The following is a 21,322-nucleotide window of genomic DNA, read 5'->3' as shown; positions in this document are numbered from 1 at the left end:
AACAGGGTGAAGTAGACTTAGAATTTAGTCATGAATGTGGTATTTCTTTGGCTTAATGATCAGTGGTAGTCATCTGCTCTTTTGTTTAACCCTGAATAGACCGGCCGTTGATCGCGCGATTGCGACGAAAATTGGCACATGCGTTACCCATGGCATTATCTACAAAACTATAACATCAAATTCTGCAAAAAATCTCATGACTCATTAATTATGCTAATTTATGCGTAAAATCATAAGTTTGCTCTAATTAATAAAATAATGCCCCTGAAATGCTAATTTTTGTTTCACATACTCTAGATAGGCATCTGATCAAATTGATTTTTAAAAAATTTCAAAATCACATTTATTTTCTTATGTATTCTATTGTTTTCTAAATTTCTTATGTATTTCTTTGTTTTTCGACTTTTTGTTCTTTATTGTGTTTTCAATGGAAATTGTCTGGGACTTTATTTCTACCATAAAAAAGATAAAATTAATTGATTTTAAGCAGTAAAAGGAAAAATAATGATACATTTTGAGTAATTTTGGGTCTGCATGCACTTACGAAATGTTGCGTAATTTTGGAACCGCGTACGCGGGGGTCACAATTTTGGTCTCAAAAGTTGCGCGAGACTTGAAAGTAAAAAGTCAGCGAGCGACGCGGTCAAAAAAAAATTCGCGCGGCGGATTTATCGCGAAAAATGTTGAGGGGGGGCTGAATCAGCCCCCCCCCAGTCTTTTTAGGGTTAAGAGTAACTTACCAGAAAACATTAGCTTTTCCGTCCTCCTTCAAATGTCCAGTTTAATTGAATACACACAAAAACATTGTACACTGCTTTTTTTTGTAACGAATGAATGCGATCTTTAAAAAATCATTTATGGGGCAACTTGACCTCAGTCTGTTTTGTATTTTCTTTTCTAGTTTAAATTTGGATATACTGAAACAAAGAAAAATACTTTGCAGAATAGAAAAGTGCTATGTAAAATAGGCCAGTGTTTGTAAAAGAATTATAATAATACAATGTATTTAGATATGCTCTGATAGAAAATTACACCATAGAAATAAGCAAACCTTTAAAATGAACAATGATTATAAGACAATGCAATGTGAATACTGATGAGCTGCCACCTATTTCCTAAATCTTTTGAAGAGGTTTCTCTTGATGCAACAATGGTAACTGTATGTTTGTAGAAGCAGAAAGTGATCTTTACTTGAATGAAATAGAATAGTACTAACAACAGTGGGTAAGAAAAATATCTGTGTTTTTCCTTCTTTTGTAGTTGAACATTGCAAATAAAGACCATGCCAAGTTCATTGAGAGAGCCATACCCTTTCAGGATATGCTAGCGTTTGTGTGCGAGGATGCCGAAGATCAGGAGAGATTCATTAATGAGGTAACGCAAGCTTGATTCTTGTACCCATCGATCATGTGACTTGACTGAGACTTTCTGAAACATCATCTTGGACCTTTGAAAATACACAGTCCACCAGTTGCATAGGGGGGGGGGCACTCATGGACTGACATACCCATCATATAAAAAAACATAGAATAAGGATCAGACTTAAGACCAAATGCGACATTGACAGTTTTCAGTCTTATCTTTATTTAAACTAAAAAGGGTTTAACTGGGCCTTCAAGGCTTACACCATTTATATGCAATGTAGGTGTGCATTTTATATCATATCACCATTTACACTGTTAAGGATAGAATCAAGATCCATGGGGGTGGGGGATATGCGACTTTGGGTTCGATTTTGAGGTGCTTGGTTGAGCACGGGTATCACCTCGAGCCAACATCTAACAATAATTCAAAGCAACTCTTCAATTGGTTTGAATAGGAATCTCCCTCTATCTGTCTACCTGTGCTCTGCTCAGTTTAAAGGAAAGCTTTGTGTCATATGGAATAGAAGCAACCGTTGGAGAGTATTAATTATATTAAACATTGGTTTCATGAGAAAGTCTAAGATTGTTACTATATCATCGTGGATCTAGATCTGGTAGTTGCATAAACTGAACCGTGTGATATGAAATCTAAGCTGAAATATTATCACATTGAAGATCACCAACACATATACGAACATAATGGAACTGTGTATTTTCATTGACAAAAAGACGAGACGAGACAATGCTTATTTTGCCAATTTCTCAGCAAGGACACAATTTCATACATAATCCTTGGGCACATATTTTTTTATTTGTACATTCAGACACTTAGATGGGCATTTCATTGGATTCTTTACTATCTTATTTGAAAATCTTTAGAACTGGCATATCTTTAATTTCATTTCTCATAGATCCGTGAAAGACAGAACCTCAGAGTGAGTGTTGTCAAGAGTCCTGCAGAGCCCTCTGAGAGTTATGTTTCACCAAGACCTATTCAACAAGTAGGGTAAGTTAAAGCTAAACTAATGATGCATCGAACATTTATTTCATGAGAATCTTGAAAATCAAGATTCATTGTCACTATGTCATTGTAGATCTGGTATAGTTAAACCTAACTTCGCGAAATTATGAATTCTAATCTGGAAATGGACCAACCGAAAGGTTGCCAACTACGATGTGGGGCAGTGTATTATCATTGCTTGGAAATAGACTGAAAAACCTAGCTCTTTTTCACGTGTTATTTACAATTATTCCTTTTATACTCTAATCATGTGGCATTAGCATAGTTTGAAGAAAGGAAAATCATATTCAAACACTTGACTTGTCTTTTTATTGAATTCTATTCAATCTAATTTTAAGGAGGAATGGGATAAAACTCAGTTTTGCCTCTTTAAAAAAAAAGAAAAACACCTCAAGTCCTATACATGTAACAAAGCTGTAGTGGACACTTATTTTCAGATTTTGAATGTTTTATTTTCATAGTGTGTCTGTATAGTAGAATTTCTTATAGTGTTATTATGAATGCAGTAAAATAAATTATTCCTTGGAGAGTAGTTACATTATAAAGCAATGGACGAGACATGATAGCTCAATCGGTAGAGCTTAGGTTTCATAGGTGGTTAACAGGGTTTGGTTGCAGTGGCGTACCTGGATTTTCCACAGGGGGGGGGGCAAAACCATCTGCCAAAAAATTGGACAAGCAAAAAAAAAAGGTCTTCAAGCTCGTCAGGGGGGGGCAATAAAGGTATTCAAGCTCGTCAGTCGGGGGGGGGCAAAAAAAAGGTCTTTCAAGCTCGTCAGGGGGGGCAGGGATACGTCCTTTGCATTGGTTGTGATTTGTCAGGTACCGTACGTATGCTTGTGTTTGGTTGCCATTTGATGTGCTAGTGCCCTTTGGTAAGGTATTTTTCTTCAGTACCAGGCCACTCAAAACAGCCTTCTTTGGTTGCTCGCTAACAAGCATTCATGATTTGTTAGCAATCAGGGATGAAAAAATAATCAACCACCAATAATCACGATTTTCTTTGTCTTTTGAAATTATTTTAGGTTTGGATTCTTTGCCTATTTGAAGGACCTTGTGACCGCCCCGAATGCGGTGATGGCTTACCTGTGTAAGCTTCATAAACTTCATAACATTCCACTCGGAGATGAGAACACGGAACGCAATGTTGCAAAGGTCAGACACAAAATCAATGTATACCTGGTTAGATGCATGATCATGAATATTTAATTTATTTCATTTCTAGGCAAGAAACATAACAGCAATATAAACATTACAAAAGAAATGTAAAATTGAGCACCAGCCAATGCCTGGGGATCACCTAAAAAGAATTGAAAATTCTGTCAAGAGGTTCTCCACATTGGCTGGTGCCTACATGGAATAACACAAAATAGCAATAAACTTAAACATGTAATTTCAATACCTCTATATAAATTATATGAATTAAATAAATATGAATATCACAAATCACAAAGATATTTTTGCTATATAAAAACTTTTCAGTTTTGTCTCACCTGAATAGCAGAAGCGAGACATACATGTAGGCACTGCTTTTCTGAAAGCGACAGCATAGTCACAACTAAATCATAACCGAGGTTAAGTTTATGAAATGTTATAACTTTTACAAGAATAAAGGACTTTTTCCTGAAACATTGATATGAGGGTTATCAAGTATCGTTGATCATCTTGCATGGGCTTCAGGTCACATAATCATTTTGGTTCATTGAACTTAATCCATATTGAGACATCAACATGATGAACTAAAACAAGGAAAAGATTTTGAATTTTTCAAAATAATATTCCATAAAACTTGTATATAGTGGTTATGAGCAATCCACAGATAAACTGATTTCATTTCAACTCACTGAAAAATTAGAAGAATACTGATGGTTTCGTGCAAAATACTGATTTTTAAAGTTCCAGTTTTATGTGTTGTGCTATGGTATTTCTTTGAAAATACTGATTTCCTTGCCAAACTACTGATTTTCAGCATTTGAAATACTGAAATGTTAATGTTCACGTTGGCAGCTCTTGTCGTAGATCATCTGCCACATTCAATATAACAGCATTCTATCATGACACAAATATTTGCTGAGCTGCTAAAAAGAGATATTCAAAAACAAATTTTGTCATAATATTGCTCCTCAGAATAGAATATTTGTAGGCACATGGCTCTATACAGATGCCTACATGTATTATTATTATTCTTATGGTAATTGTTATCATCATCATTATCATTTCAGGTTATCGAACATGCTCAGCTAACCAAGTTTTACACCCCAGGATACCAGTACAACATCAAGCAGAGTCGCTATGGTAACAAGAACAAGTCATCACTGAGCAGTCAGGTTCAACCCGCAAAGTTACTCGGTCAGAGTATGGTGGATATGAGAGAAAAAAGAGAGCTGGAAATGCTTATTCAGGTGATCTAAGAATATCATTTATTTTATGATATTTTTAGATGAAATTTAAAAAAAAATTAAATGTATTGAGATCATGTTATGTTTACATTCCTTACTCAAGGCAAAAAACTGCCTGTCTTGAAATAGTTGTCTATAATAATAATATTATTAATAATAATGATGATGATGATAACAGAAACATCAACAACAATAATAATTAGCAGTACATTTCTAATGAGCACATATACATTCAAGGGAATGCTCAAGGCACCTACATGATGATATTAATATAACCTTTGCTTTTTTAGCCATGCTGCCTACAGACACTCAAGCATTCAAGGAATTCCTTCCTTATCTGGTACCCATTCATATCACCTGGGTTGAGTGCCCCCACAATGTTAGTAAATTTCTTGCTGAAAGAAAACATGCCATAGCTGGGAATTGAATCCACATCCCTTAGGTTGAAAGACGAGAGTCATAACCTCTTGACCACGACGTTCACACAAATTTTGTTTTATGTTTCAGCAGTAACATAATTTATTTTCATCAAGGAGTCTTGCAAATTCACAAGCTACTTGAGTGCCTAAGGCCCCCATCTCACTAGGATGGCGATCATGGCGACCATGGTGATCTGTCTAAATCTGAATCGTCCTCGAATTCTATTTTTAGCCTGCGAGGCGATTGCAATACAACTTCACTGCGACGGACCTGCGCTGAAGGCGATGGTAATACGCTGGTAGTACGACGCTTCCACTCTCTTGCCACGATTTGAGGCAGATGTGATGCGCTGCTTCTGCGATCAAAGCGACCGTACAACGAGGCCCATATGCTAATTAGGACCTCGGTACGGTGGTGCTACGAATGGAACGATTGTGTTACGTTCATGATGGGCTCTTGAAACGATTTCAAGCAATCGGCATATTGATCGCGGCACATGAGACATTTTTCAGTCGATTGCCAACCTCCGACCAAGATGGATGTCCAGAATTTGGTTGGACTTATACATCTTAGCATTATACAACAACTTCAGTTAGAAGTTGAATACGAGGACCTGATACGAGGACAGTAGAAGGAGGAGGCCAAAAAGATACTGGGTCCGATCCTGGCTGTCACTTAAGTCATAATATACAATATATATTAAAATTTCACTCAAAAGATGTCGATGAGCCTAATAGTTAATATGAGGGCTGCTTCCAGAATTTCATAAAAGAGCATAAAAATGTTTTATATTTTGCTTATTTTTTTCCACAAAAGTTTGTCACTCAAAATTGTTAGGTAAATTCCTTTCAAATTTGCTTTCAAGAAGTAGTCTACTGATGTGAGAGCACTCATAAGGGGGGGGGGGGGGGCACAATACCAGAATCCCCATAAAGTGTGCTTTCCCAATCAATACATCAGTGATCGAATCATTAAAATTTTAATATTGTTTACTGTCACTGTAGTTAGAATTCATTCTATTTTTAAAACATATTCAATTTATATATTTTTGCGGAGGTAACCCATTTCGTCATCAAGACATGCGAGCGTCTTTTTTTTCTCTCTTTCAAGCTGGCTCAGCAGTTAGATTTTCATCCTCCTACTATACCTCCTCCTCCTCTACCACCACCATAACCTCTTGTTCGCTTCCTCTTGGACCGCCGGCATAACAGATTGGGCAGCTTCCCTTTTTGGTCCTTTTTCTGGGAAGTATATTTGAAAACGTCGTGGTGTCGCCTCGTAATCTGTTGAAAATGTGATAATCTGCTACCATCGGCACGTTGTTTCATAGCAGCGCAGACGGTCGCTGCTCAATCGCTGGCCAGTCATCAGCGGCGCAGTAAAAGCTCAACGCGAATGCCTGCAGCGGGCTGAGAACGTGTGCCCCAGTCACCCAAAGGGAAAGCGTTGTGGTGGAAACGGTGTGAAGCGTGTCGAGCGCAAGGCAGTCGCCTCGTAAAGGGAAGCAGCGTAGCAGAATTGTCTTGGGAACGGGCCTGAAAAACACGGGCGATCGGTGCCGCTTTTAATGCGCTTCTACTACGCTTTGTGCGTTGGAGCTTTGTTACAGCTACGAATATGTCGTTTGTAATACGCTCTTGACTCGATTATGATGCACTTTAGCACCTCCGCGATCTCACTACGTAAGTTTTGAAAATGTTCAAAATTTTGTGGCGACCAGGAAGATGGTGGCGATCCTTGCCGCTTCAGAAAAGATCAAGGTACGACGGAGAAGATTGAAAAGATCAAGCCACGTTCAAGCTACGATATATACCACGCTTTGTCGATTTTTGACGATCGCAGCGGAATCGCCATCTAGTGAGATGGGGGTATAAAGGAGTGTCATTGTTTCCATCGTTTTTGTTTTCAATTAAAAGGTTTTATATGCTGCATAACAAGTATATCTTACCCATTGTATATTGAATAATATTAATCCCATTATGGTTTTTTTAGGGACCACCTGAATCTCAAGCAAACAAGTCAACAATTTCATCACAAGCTTGGTTTTAACTTTACTCCCATTGTTGACACCTATCAGGTCTTGATCTGTCCGAGTATTTCAAAAGTCTAAACCAAACGTCTGATGACAACAAATATTGCAAGGTACTTGCTAGAATTATCGCTCAAGCTTTCAACTTGACTTGACTTTCACCTTGACTTGATTCCTCTGTTTGATATAGGAAAAGGAAAAACTTGTGCAGGAAGCCGAGCGGAGGTATGCTGACCTTGAGAACCGACACAAGAGCTTGGATGCCGAGCTTGACGAGATCAAAGAGGCCAGAAAGCAACTCAAGAAGAGACAGAATCAAAGAAGAACCATCACTCAGAACATCAAAGCAGTGATTGACAAGTAAGTCTTTCTTTACGTCAGGTGTTTTGCAAAGTTTGTAAGCTATTACCTGTTGCAGCAAACAATCTTCGTAAGAAAGTCTTTACAATCAAGGTTTATCGTCACCATATGGTAGATCTAGATCTTGTACATTGTACATGGTAGATCTGTATTAGGTAAATGTAATTCCATGAACTCTATGCTAACAGATCCCCTCACTGAAGATCACGAACACAGATTCGCACATGTGGGATTTTGTATTATTATTGTTTGGACAAAGACCCAACCTCTGGCTGGAATGCTATGCTTAGTTTGTCAATTTCTCAGCAATGGCACTATTTCTTCCAAAATCTCTTGGCGCATATTTTTCTTGCATATACATGTATGTGAGCACTTTGGTTGCTACTTTATGCAAATCTGTTTGAACTCATTTTGAGGTCATTACCACAACTGGCATTTTATGTGTATATGTAAGTGAGACTAAAATCTCAGTTTTGCATGGTGTGTAACACATCACTGCATTAGTGAGATCATGGAATTGGGATGCGCATAACACCTATCAGTCCATCAGTACATTGCATCTTTATATCAGTGAAGATGGCTATGGATTATGCTTGCACTCCTTATAATGTTAACACTGCCTGGAAATAATTGTAGGTAGGAAATAAATATTTGACTTGTTTGATAATTATGATAACAGCATAGGTTATTTTTACTTTGTACATGTCCACCTTGTATAGTGCCCAAGATGCTCTGTGGACATGTGTAGAAATCACTCTTAAAGCTAGATGAAGGCTCAGAAGTGAGAATGTACATGGAATAAAGCAAAATGACCCAGAATTCATGTAACAACCAATTTCACTCCAAAATCCAGCCCCCCATGCTTTCCTTTATTGCTGTCGATCCGTCTATCTCTGTTAATCTCTGTTGATCATGCTATCAAGGTTGTTTCTCAAGCGGAGAGATTGCACTCTCATGCATTTATTTTTTTCTAGCCTGACCTATACCTCAGTTGTCGAAAAAGTAGTGTAAATCGAAATCAGTGCTTAAGTTGTAAATGAGAGGTTTATGTCAAGTCAATTCTCAGCGGTAGTGAGACCAAATAGTTAATGAAATAAATGAGGATTATGCCATGGGTGATGAGAGAAAACAGAAAACTAGACGAAGCGGGTGAAGACCAAGAGGCAATTTACCAAATCTTTGTACAATGACAGGATCAAGAGGAAAGAGAGTATGGCCATTGACCTTGAAGAGGAGAAGAGAAAAGTAGAACAAAAGATACAAGAAGTCAACAGGAAGAAGCTCACCCTCCTAATAATGATTCATGACTTCAACAAGGTAAGTATCATCACTGCTTTCATTTTGAAGATTTAGAAGGGGGATCATTTTGGGTGTGCTCACTCATTATTTACACGTCCTACGCCCATGTGCTATATTTCCATATCACGTTAATTTATTTGTATTCATGTTTATTTGTAGTTTATGACAGTGGAAAACCTCATTCAGAAAGCTCAGCAAAATTTTCCATGATGTTGAGACATAATTACCATGCATATGCGAAAGACCCAGTTACATTATAGCAGCACACTGCTTGCACATCGAAAATCAACGAAAACGTGGGAGTTCGTTGTTGTCCACTCAACATTTGTCAAAATTCAGGAGCTGCGACTAAGTTAACAACAAATGCCCAGCGTATGGCTAGTGATCTGCTCACATACAGGGTGCAAACTAAACGCCTAATAACAGCCTATACAGGCCAGATGGGTGTTTCACAAAGATTTTAATGACTAGTTATGTGCATTATAAAAAGTATGAATGCATTGGTTAGATCATGCCAAGAGGACATGCACTACTGTGTATTAAGTGATAAGATTATGCATTGCATATATTTTAACCCTAAAGAGACTGGGCTATTTTGATGTCTAAAAAAATATCTGCCGTCAAACCTTTGATCACGACAAAAATTGGCACATGCATTACCCATGGCATGATCTACAAACCGTACTATAATATACTTCAAAAAATCTCATTACTAATTAATTATGGTAATTAATGCTTAAAATAAAAAATTGCTCTAATTACCTAAATAAGGACCATGAACTTCTAATTTTCTATTCACACACTCTTTGTAGGGTTCTTATCAAATGTCCTTTAACAAAATTCAATATTAAATTTTTTTTCTCATGTCATTCTGTTTTTTTTTTACGTTTTTTTTTTTTTTGATGGAAATTATCAGGGACATTATGCTGACCAGAAATAATATAAAATTAATTGAATTTTACAAGTAAAAGTAGAAATAATAATACGTTTATGAATTTTGGCTAAAAACACAATTTACATGAGCTAGATACACAATTTCACGTTTTTTAGCAATTTTGTCTCTTCATGCACTCACAATATGTTGCGTAATTTTGGAACCGCGTACCCGGGGTTCCAAATGTGGCCTCAAAATTTGCGCAAGACTTTAAAGTAAGAAATGAGTGAGTGACGCGGTCCAAAAAATTTTCGCTGTGGATTTATCACAAAAAAAATTTGAATGGGGGATTGAATCAGCCCCCCCTGTCTTATTAAGGTTAAGTGTGACCCGCTCACCTATTTCTTACTTAAATCTTTGTGAAACACCCCCTTGATGACAATGTACAGGATGTTGCTCACACACAAAACCCTCTCTCCTTGTGTCTCTCCAATTGTAAATGATTCTCTCTTTCTCTGTTTGTCTTTCTCTCGTCATCAGGTCTGTCTTGATAAGTCAATGCAAAGGGTTTCATTGAGTCTCCAACAGGTAGCAGCTGAGAAGGTCAGAAAGCAGTGTGAGGATAACATCAGTGACACCAAGAATGAGATTAACATCCTTGAGGTACCAACATTAGTCTCTCCTTTAACTACGATCGGGGGGGGGGGGTTACACAGATATATATTTGTGACTTAAAAATCACCCTTTGATGCATGTGGTATGCAAATGTAGACAGTAAATGGAGAAGGGGTAGTCAGCGGAGCACTTTATCATTTTTATTTCATTTGGCATTTCAGCAAAGATCAATTTACAAATCAAATGCATGAGAACAAAGATGGAAGGAACAAGGGTGTCTACAGTACAAATCAAGGTTGCGTGGAAAAGGAAAAAATGAAATAAAGCCCATAGGCTTTTCTCTCCTAACTGGACTTGTAAGGTGACAAATGTTTGCGCTGCACCCTTATTTACTGGAAATTATAATTCCTAAAGTTCTTTTGGTGATTTGGGTGAGATATTTTCATGAAAAATATGTTTGGTGTAGGGTGACTCTGTTGGGAAATATATGTAATAAAAGTGAGTTTACGTATAGGAATGAGTTTAGAAATCTCATTTCCTCACGTACCGGTAAAAGATCAAATAAAAAAACTCGGCAAGTGTGCGTCCGGATAATAGAGAGATCCGGATAAGGGGAGGCCGGATAAGATAGGTCGGACTGTATATCATATCAGTGTGTGTATACAAAAAACCAAGGTTATCAGTTCAATAAACATACATTGCTAGTGTACAACTCGTGATTATCATTGCCATGTTTAATGGAATTCAAACTGAAGTATATTAAACCAAATGCTAATAAGGGCTCATAAAGTTTTACAAATTTTTTATAGGAAAAGAAGGTTCATAAGATCTGACAAATAAATTTGATATAAGTGTGTACAAATGTAAAACTTCAGGCTGACGGCCATGCCATTGTTTATTAGACCCCCCTGGCAATAATCATGAGGATGCACTTAGATACATGTACAACTCACTCAAGTTGCTCTGTTTGTAAGCTTCTTAGCCATGGGTTCAAAGATCCGCAGACAAAGACTAACTCATTTTGCAGACTTGGTGTTAGCTCCTCCCACACCCTTGGAAAGTAGTGACTGGAGGAGCAGTGCAACCTTTGGGTCCTTGCACACAGGTGCCTAAATAGCAGTTTCTCTTTACGATGGTAGGTTATGATTACGATTGCAGAGATGATGCTGAAATGGACATGTCTGAAGAAGTATTGGCTTGATGATATAAGAAAATGGACTGGTCTTGGTTTTGGAGAAGATGGGTCAAGGATTTGTGACAGAAGGAAGAGGAGGTGCATACTTGTCTTTTGTGAAACAGTCCCCAAGTTTTCTTTATTCACCTCTACTGGCCCCACAGAAATGCTGTTAAATACCTGTGGTGTTACAATGTTATTAGTAGATTTGAGCCATAGATACAGGATTTGTGCATAGTAGATTGACACAATACATTTGTGTCTTTTGTGGGTGACACATATTCATATTTTACAAATTTCTACAAATAATATGAAAGAATCAATGAATACTGGTATTAACTTAAAAGAGCAAATCATATTTTTATTGATACCTTACTCATTTTTCGCATTTAGAGTGTGATTTTTTTTCCTAGCCTTATTTCATCGTCGGAAAGTTTTATTTCCTTTTTTCCTGTTGCGTCATTCTCAGAAGAAAATGTTTTCATTTTCTCCAAGTCAAAACTGTGGCCATCCTAGAGCCTAGCCAGTGGTTTTTGAGACTGGGTTCTTTATTGGCGCATCAATAATCTTTCAGCTACACTTTGACAGGTTTGAATTCCTGCATTGTCTCTGCCTCCATTGGTCTTGACAATCATGTTGGTGTTCACCAATATGTTCTCATCAACAAAGTTGTCAGTGTCTGTTGGAAGTTCCATGTTATGATCCTAAGTAAAGTTGTGTAGGGCTATGCATGCTGCGATTATTCTCGACGCTCAGGGAAGTTGGAACATATCTGCCTTTAGTGAGACACCTCCATCGCATCTTTCTACAGTCAAACTGACCTGCTTGTGTCTCATTTTGAACCGTTCTTGGGCTTTGTTGGCAGGGCAGAGGAGTGGTGAAGGACACCACTGTTTGAGTGGATAACCTGAATTCCCGTGCATCAAGCTATTGGGCATATTGTTCTCCTCAAAGCATTGTCATTCGGGCAATTCCGCAAAATATAGGAGCCTGGATACCTTGCATCGAGGTTGAAAATCTTTGATTTCCTGTTGCATACTATATGTGCATTCATTAAAGTGAAACCCCTTTCTTTTCACAAATGCCGCTTCATGTGCTAGACGAAATTACGTATGAAGTGGAATGTGGGTCCCGCCAGTAAGACTTATAATAGATGGTCGTCTTTCGTTTTGATAGAAGTCTTACTTAATCTCCTCAACTCTTCCTCATGTGTACACTGTATGAAGTGGTGCATGTTATCACAAATGGCATTGGCCAGTGTGTATGCAACTGATTGTAGCGTGGGATGATAAGTCATGTGCATCTCCTACTATGGGCAAATATTCTCCTTTTGCAAACTAGCGGAGTGCAGTGTAAAGATGAAGAATTCGTATGATGGCGTCTTGCCAGTGAAAGAAGAGAATATATTTGAATAACATGCATACAAGCTTTTGTAATACTGGTTTGAAATGTAATGTTTTGTTCATTTTTTTTATGAATTACGACAATTTAAAAACCTAAATCAGTTTAGATTTTAATTTTTCTTGGTGCAAAATCAAACCCAATGGAAATGGTGAAGAAGCGGTGTGTTCGCACGTACCGACTCATTATTACGATTCATGTATACTGAAATCAAACGGTGTTCAATGGATTAGGACACATCTGTAATCTTTCTTTGTAGAAAATTTTATCGTACTCCTGCTTTTCCATTAATCATTGTTTCATTACATCTATTCCCACCAGCAGATACATGTAATGTAAGTATGTTTTATTTTCATTGTCTAGTACCAAATATTGTTTGTCCGTTTGATTTTGTAGACCCAAGTACAAGAATTGACCGTTGAGACCGACCAAGTAAAGAATGATGCTAAACGGCTATTGAAACTTGCAAGAGAAAAAACTGGCAGTGAAAAACCCTCGGACAATCTGAAGAAAGTAAGTAAATAAGTAGGGAAGCTTGTCTGTATACATGCTGTTGAAAGGTTGTCTGTAATTTGAACTTAATCCCTATGAAATAGTCGATGATTTATGAGATACACCATCCGACGATGTAGCTTTTTATTTTAACTACTTTGAGGCCCCAATCATGTAATGATTTCTTTATGGCTCCTTGTGCAGACTTTCATCTTATGAAAAGTACAGAGGCTGTTATTAAGATGATGAAATGGATAATGTGATTGATAATGCATGCGCATTTGACCGGTCATTTTTTTTGCTCTAACATATAGATTTACAATATAGTGTATAATTAGGAGTTGGCTATAAATGTGTGATTTTTTAGTTTTACTGTGGCAACAGTTTTTTATGTTCCTTGTACCTTATCTCAACATGAAATGACAATAATTTTTGTCTTGGGTCCGAGAAAAAAGTGCGCCAGGCAAAAATGAAAAACTCCCCCAAATCACATTTTTTTTCACAACTTCTTTATTTGGTGGTCTTTTTCTCTGGGTTTGGGGTCTATTTCTTTTTTTTTTTGGGGGGGGGGCAGGATCCACATCACTTTCTCATAAAACATGATACACATCTTTTTATCAGGGTATTAGAATAATTACACACGCTTATTCCTAATGCCCTTGATAATAGGTGATAACATGTATTATTTGTAAAGTAATGATGTAGTTTATTTATTTGATTTTATTGATTCGGTCTCTATGCAAGGTGATAAACAGTGAATTAGGGAAATATGTGTTTGACACAAACATCAACATAATTAACTATTTGCCCGCTTTGTTCGACTACACTGTTAAAAATACCCAGATTTACAGAAAAACAGAAGATTTTGCAGAAAGCAATAACAGAATCATTCTGTAAATTCATAAAACATGAATTTTTATGCAATTTAACAGAACAGGTCTGTTTAAAAAGGGGAAAAGGGTGTTTTATTTAAGGAAATTTGTAAGGTTCCATACACCAAATACCAATTTCCTGTAAGATTACGCAATCTGGTAAGATTACAGGTGTTCTCGAGACTCTGCTGCAGGAACTTCTTTTATTTTAAAGATAACTTTTCTAACAGTGTCGAGTCACATACAACAGACTGCCAAGATCGTCTCAAGTCAAATTCTATTCACAATGCACACAGAGTGCATGAAGTCTAATGATCATACACGCATAAACAGTAGTGATGTGTGCATCACATTGTACTGTGTAGAACTGTACACACAGTTTTTTTCTTGATGATAAACAAATCAAGTTATTGTGAGCTAAATATGCATAGTTTATGCAAAACCCCTCTTAAGATTGCACCTTGAAATTAATGTGGCGCAAGAGTGATTCTGTCTGTTGCAGGCAAAGAGTGGAATTGAGCACCAGCCGATGCCAGAGGATCTCTCTAAAATGAATTTGAAATTTGTTGAGAGACTCTCCGCATTGATTTTTTCAATAATGTTTATTAACTAGCTTTCATTTGGCTCCGGTGAGACCATTCTCATGTTGTTGCATTGTCAAACCAACCATTTCAATCATTCGTTTGTTTGATGTACAGCTGTTTGAGCAGTACCCTAACGACATTGATATGGTGGATGACATGATCTTCAGAGAGAAAGCACAAGCCGATTGCCAGTTCGCTACGGATGAAGGAGTCGTCAGAGAATATGAAAGGAGAAAGAAAGAAATAAGAATCGTTGAAGCGGAGGTAAGCTGATTTCCATTTGAAAGTGGAATGATTAGTCTTATCAGACAGCAGGTTAACATGTATTAATAGGATTTTTGTTATCCAATTTATACAAGCAGTTGTGCTTCATTTAGCCCCTCCACTTGTAAAATACCTTTCAATGTAATTTGTTCTGACTGTTGAAATAAAGTTGAATTATAATTTGAATTTGAACCTAATGCAACATTAATGAGAATCAATCCTTTGAAAGTGAGCCCTTTCATAACAAAATTCTTCCGAGTAATCTGGTTATTTTTTGTTGTCTTTCCCTCAACTGGGGATTTTTATTTTTAAGTCTCGTGAATGATCTTGCGGGCAATCATGCAGACATTTGTTGTTATGGGCAAATGCATGAAATTATCCCCCCCCCTCAAAAACAAAAGATAATAGTAATGATAATTAAGATAACAATTAATGAATGAATAAGACATAAGACAGTAATAATAATAATAGAAATAAAACAAAAGCAAACAAACAACTCATAAAACACTTCGTGTTCTCTTGTGTCTTGCTATTTGTAATCTGTAAGTAAAGTTTTCAAATATTATTTTGGGCCTTCAAACACTTGAACCAACATGCCCCTTTTTTCTCAATATCTAATGTACATGTACTTACAGAAGAAAACCATCATACATGTCTCATGCCTTTATTCCTTTTAAATTCATTTCCAGGTGGTTAAGAAGAAAGAAGAGGTTGACCATCACAAGGACAGGATAGACGAGCTGAAAGAATCCTGGTTACGAGAGCTCAGGGACCTGGTTCACAATATCAACGCCAAGTTCTCAGACTTCTTTAAAACCATGGGATGTGCCGGCGAAGTCAGCCTCTTCTGCCCAACTGAGGTAATTTCAAGATGTGTTTAGATATATTTGTCCCATTTGGTTTGCATTCTAACTGGTTAGCCCTAGGCCCCATTTTACAATGAGTTGTGATTGATCTGATCAATTTTAATTATGGATATCCATCACAATTCTTCATATAAGAAATATAAACAATGTCCAATTAGAGATGATGAGGCACACCCAGATGGGTCTGAACACTTATGCTTGCACAAGTATACATCATGTTTAGAAAACTCTTTGAATGGTCCTACATGCGTGCGTTTTAGATGTTAGTATTGCTTGTTTTCCATATTTGAGAATTGTTGAATCTAGCGCAAGGTCTGGGGGGAGGGGGTTTCATCAACTTGTTTGTTGGTCTTTTTTCAATGCAAAGATAGTCTTTACTTTTTTAAATGAGTTAGCACCAGATTCTCCATTTATCACTACTTAACAATTGAGTACAAGTTCATACAATCGACCCCCTATATCTTTGACTTTCCTGAGAGGATTTTATTAGATCATATGCAAAGTTGTTACACCCTCAGATTACCATTGCTTCAGCATTTAATGGCATAGAGTAAGAATGGAGAATAATGGGTAATGGTTATATAAAAAAGGTCAATTAGATATAGGCCTATTATTGGAAATCACCCTAGGGTTAACTTGATTAATGATTTGTTTGTATATACCATTTAAGTTTCTGGTTTACTTTAATGTTACAGAATACTATTGTTCTTCTAAGGGTGTGTTTATGCTTCCATTGCGAGGACAGAATCAGCGATTTCAAACGTCGATTCAAAACGCCGATCGTAAACGTGGTTCTGGGAGTGCTGTTTATGCTTAACTTTTCAGAGCAAATCATGATCTCAAGCTGGCTTCGCATCGTAAAGCGAGGTCAAATTGGGCGCGCCTTTTTTCGAAAGTTTTTTTTTCCGATTGTTGTTATTACGTGGAGATAACATGGAGCAATGTGACTCACCGAAAGCATGTGCCAAATGACGTCATTTAAACACGTTAACGATCGTGGTTCTGTTTATACTTCCCCAGAAAGCCTGATTCTGGTCAAACAACGTTTACAAACGCACCTTTTTGTGAGTTTACGATCGGCGTTTTGAAACAGCGTTTAAATGAAAGTAAGCATGGACGCAACCGTGTTTTGGACTAATCATGTTTGGAAACGCTGATTCTGGCCTGAAAAGTGGAAGCATAAACACGGCCTAAGTTCTTCATGTTTGTTAAAAGGATAACACAGCTACTGCTGCATGATGCACACCAGTGGTGTTCTGATTATGACAGAGGTCGTGGGTTCAAATCCCACCCGGTCTGGGTATGATTTTTTTTCATTGGCAGGCATCACACAGGAGTAAGTGTGTTACCCTTGTGGTATCGTTGGAGAAGCATGAAAAACTTATTATTTATCTTTATCACCCAACAAATGAATCCTTTGATTTGATAACTAATGCTCTTATTCCTTGACAGTTGAAGTTTGAAAAGCTGATCATTTGAACGTCTATTTAGTGTTGTGTCAAAATTTATTTTTTTAAAAATATAACAGGAATAAATGCAAATTGTATTTCTTATTTCAAACAATACTGCTGAAATTACATGATAATTTACCCTTTTCATCACCGGTTGGTATTTTAGGAGGATTATGATAAATATGAGATAAGGATCAAAGTGAAATTCCGTCGCAATGAACAACTCCAGCTTTTGACCTCAACCTACCAGAGTGGTGGAGAGCGTAGTGTGGCTACCGTCCTCTATCTGATGGCCTTACAAGATCTCAACAAGTGCCCCTTTAGGGTAGTGGATGAGATTAATCAGGTTAGTTGAGAAGATATGAAAGGAATTCTTTTTTCTGGGTGATTAATAGAACTCTTTAGGGTTGTGGATGAGATTAATCAGGTTAGTTAAGAAGATATGAAAGGAATTTGTTTGGGGTCGATTAATAGAACTCTTTAGGGTAGTGGATGAGATTAATCAGGTTAGTAGATAAGATATGAAAGGAATTCGTTTGGGGGTGATTAATAGAACTCTTTGTTGAATAATTCATCATTGTTAAAGTCATTTTAATGGCATTTTGTACAACAAGTATTTCAAATTTAAAATTCTATTTCAAATTATGTGTCAGGTTGGGAAGCCATGGTATGTATATGGTTAACCAAACGTCTGAGGCCCCCAGGCTATCGTCTCAAGCCTACCAAAAGTTTTAGATGGACGAGAGAGGTTTCGCTACCGTCTCCTACCCATCTAAACAAACGCATTTTCTCTAAATAATAAACATTTTGCCTCTACATGTATACAGAGCTTATTCCATCTGTTTGATATCTCTAAGCACTTTACACATACAATTGTTCAGTAAATTTTGGTGAAATTAATTGTGTGTGGTGCTGAAAACTACACATGTCTGATAAACTCAGCAAACTATTCAAGTACAGTATTGTAAAATTGTATAAAGTGTGATAGTCTGAAAATATTTGGCATCTCATGCTGATACGTTGAATTACCCAAGTGTAAATAGGGCAGGAATATGGCAAATGCTGATTGACTGAGAAAGTGTAATTGTGGATGTGTTTTACTTCACAGGGTATGGATCCAAACAATGAGAGGAAGGTGTTTGAGTTTGTGGTTGAGACGGCATGCAGAGAGAATACATCCCAGTACTTCCTCATCACGCCAAAGGTAAGTTATGATAGGTCCATTAAATTCAGTATGATTTTATTCAATTCAATATAAAAGAGTTACATAATCGGGGGGCCGTTTCATAAAGCTGTTCGTAAGTTAAGAACGACTGGTGATCCTTTCTTACGCACTTTGCCATCGGCAATGAATATACCATTTACCAGAAGAAAGGATCACCAGTCGTTCTTATAGTCGTTCTTAACTTACGAACAGCTTTATGAAACACCCACCAGGTAAAAAACATGTATGGTTGTTAAAGTACAATAATACACTGATGTAAATATATATATGATTAAGTGATAAGATTAGAAAAAGGGCTGCTGTACAAATACCCTTAAGGGTTTTGCCATGACAGCCACCACAATATTAAATAAAGCGGTGTAGGAAAGAAGTAGTCGAGAAGGAATTAAACATCACAATAGGTTGATGACATTGAAACACAGCATTGATTTCCTTGTCAACTTCTTTTCTATATCTTCCATTTTTACAACAGCCCGTTCTTATATTTCCTGTGCATTTGCTCCATTTCAAACATATCTCCTCTTCTTCTTCTTCTCTTTTCCATCCTTGCTCTCACCTCCTTCCTCCATTTCTCTTCAATGTCCATGTCAGTTTTTTACCATGACAGTTTTTTATCATCACATTCAGCACAATTTATGTGCTCTACTTTGTAAATCACTTTTACTGGTGATATCATGTTGTAAGTTATATTTCTTTTCCATTACTCTCATTACTGGTGTGACTTATTATTTTGAATTATATTTGCAAATGAAATTCATTTTATACATTCTTGTCGAGTATCAAAATTAATTTCCACTGGACAGGGTAAGGAATTATTTTGTGCCCTCCTTTTGCTACTTCTCAACTTTCCACCTAATATCTTCTGTTTTCAGTTCTTCATTTTTCTCTTTTCCACCATTTTTTTTTCTTTTATCTTCTTTATCTACCCCCATCATCACTTCCACCTCCTCTTCCTTTTCTTTCTCCCCCCCCAAAAAAAAAAATCTTAATCTACACTTTTTTTTACACTTGTTTGATGTTCCTGAAGCCCGGCACTCACTTTGCGATTTGTTGCGATACAAATTTCAAAGAAACTGTAATCAAGTTTGAGATGAATATTCCAGCAAATGAAATCTTAGCGATCAGAGTTCAGAATAATGGTAAGAACTACTGAAATCGTAATTCAGTCTAGTTCGAGCCTTAGTGGGAATAAAAGCAAATTCAATCTCAAATCGTAGTGACGTCATCATTGGCTGTGACCTGAAGCCGATTTGGACTTTACTCCGACCACAGGGCTTACCGCAAAGCAAAATTATGATTTTATCATCCATAACATAATGTAGAACTTCAAATAAAATGATTTTGCCTCTTGGAACCTTCACATATAATGCAAAATGTGATTTAATAAGAAAATTGTGTCGCATCGGATCGCATAGTGCGTGCTTGGCTTGAAGTGAAGGATGGCTTTCATGGAGTATTGGAATGACCAGCATTAGTTGTGAGAACTTTGAACAATACTGCATAAGAATTGTTTCGGAAATTCATTTGGAGAAAAAAGTTCACAGAATTTGGGGCTCTGGGGAATGTTGGAATAATGCAGCCACATCTCAAGCAAAACTCGCAGAAATAGTAAATTCAATCAATTTTCATTTCTTTTCTTACCTTTTCCGATTGTCTTGTAGCTGCTACCAGACCTGAAGTATGGACCCAGAATGAAAGTTCTCTGTGTGTACAACTCCCACTGGATGCTGTCTCACGAGAAATGGAGCATTCCAAAGTTCATCCAGCGAAAGAAGAGACTGAACAAGGAGAACTGATCCTCATCCGGAACACTCGCTCCTTGTTGAAAGTTCTTTCTTCATATGAACTCATAATGTTTTGAAAGCCTGGGGCCGGGTTCATAGAGACCTTATGGCCCGAATTCACTAAGGTGGTTTTGAAAACCCATGGTTGAATCCATGGTTTATGCAGATTTCCTGTAAACATTACGCTTATTTTACCGCGTATCGGGCGCATGTATGAAACATGTCCAATGCTGATGCGCGCTTTTGTCACAGTGTGCCAAATTGACGCTGTTACCATGGTAAGATATGATATTTTTTTCATGAGTCCACTGTTTGAAGAGTGGACTCATCATTCAAAACAGTGGACTCATGAATAAAATACATGTAGCATGGATAACCACGGCAACAGGCGTCAATTTGGCGCATTGTGACAAAGCGTGCATCAGCATAGGACAATTTTTTATATACGTGGTAAAACAAGCGTAATTTATACAGGAAATCTGCATAAACATGGATTCAACCGTGGGTTTTCAAAACTACCTTTGAGAATTTGGGCCTTTGAGTATTGAAACTTGACCATCGTGGTAGCTAGCTGTCATAGTACCAGAGCTCAGGAGCCAATCCTAATCAAGATTTCCTTCGTAGTTACCATAATGTATAATTGTATGTCTTTATGAAACCAGGCCCTAGTCCAGGGTTTGGAGCAACTACGAAGCAAAATTAAGAATCTGTGATTTTGGTGCTGCTTCTGCTGCTAACAACTGTTTTTTTTTTTTCAGGCCAAACTGAAATCCAGAAATAATTGTAAGCAACCACTTATACTGTCAACAACTGCTGACTACTGCAATC

General features: G+C 37.2%; 1 protein-coding gene across 1 annotated transcript in view; it reads left to right on the top strand.

Moving 5' to 3' along the window:
• LOC121415675 (structural maintenance of chromosomes protein 5-like) overlaps positions 1 to 20,676 on the top strand; it is a 35,440-nt gene extending 14,764 nt beyond the window's left edge. The window contains exons 11-23 of the mRNA XM_041608978.1: positions 1,261 to 1,374; positions 2,276 to 2,370; positions 3,411 to 3,540; positions 4,608 to 4,787; positions 7,424 to 7,593; positions 8,787 to 8,910; positions 10,307 to 10,429; positions 13,353 to 13,469; positions 15,019 to 15,168; positions 15,858 to 16,028; positions 17,652 to 17,831; positions 18,594 to 18,689; positions 20,372 to 20,676. Coding sequence (XP_041464912.1) covers positions 1,261 to 1,374; positions 2,276 to 2,370; positions 3,411 to 3,540; positions 4,608 to 4,787; positions 7,424 to 7,593; positions 8,787 to 8,910; positions 10,307 to 10,429; positions 13,353 to 13,469; positions 15,019 to 15,168; positions 15,858 to 16,028; positions 17,652 to 17,831; positions 18,594 to 18,689; positions 20,372 to 20,506 — 1,785 coding nt within the window. The 3' untranslated portion in view covers positions 20,507 to 20,676. The remainder of the gene's footprint in view (positions 1 to 1,260; positions 1,375 to 2,275; positions 2,371 to 3,410; positions 3,541 to 4,607; positions 4,788 to 7,423; positions 7,594 to 8,786; positions 8,911 to 10,306; positions 10,430 to 13,352; positions 13,470 to 15,018; positions 15,169 to 15,857; positions 16,029 to 17,651; positions 17,832 to 18,593; positions 18,690 to 20,371) is intronic.
• The last annotated feature ends 646 nt before the right edge of the window (positions 20,677 to 21,322 follow it).

The sequence above is a fragment of the Lytechinus variegatus genome, chromosome 5 (genome assembly GCF_018143015.1).
Source record: "Lytechinus variegatus isolate NC3 chromosome 5, Lvar_3.0, whole genome shotgun sequence".
In the NCBI taxonomy this organism is placed as follows: domain Eukaryota; kingdom Metazoa; phylum Echinodermata; class Echinoidea; order Temnopleuroida; family Toxopneustidae; genus Lytechinus; species Lytechinus variegatus.
This window is presented reverse-complemented; position numbering and strand designations above follow the sequence as displayed.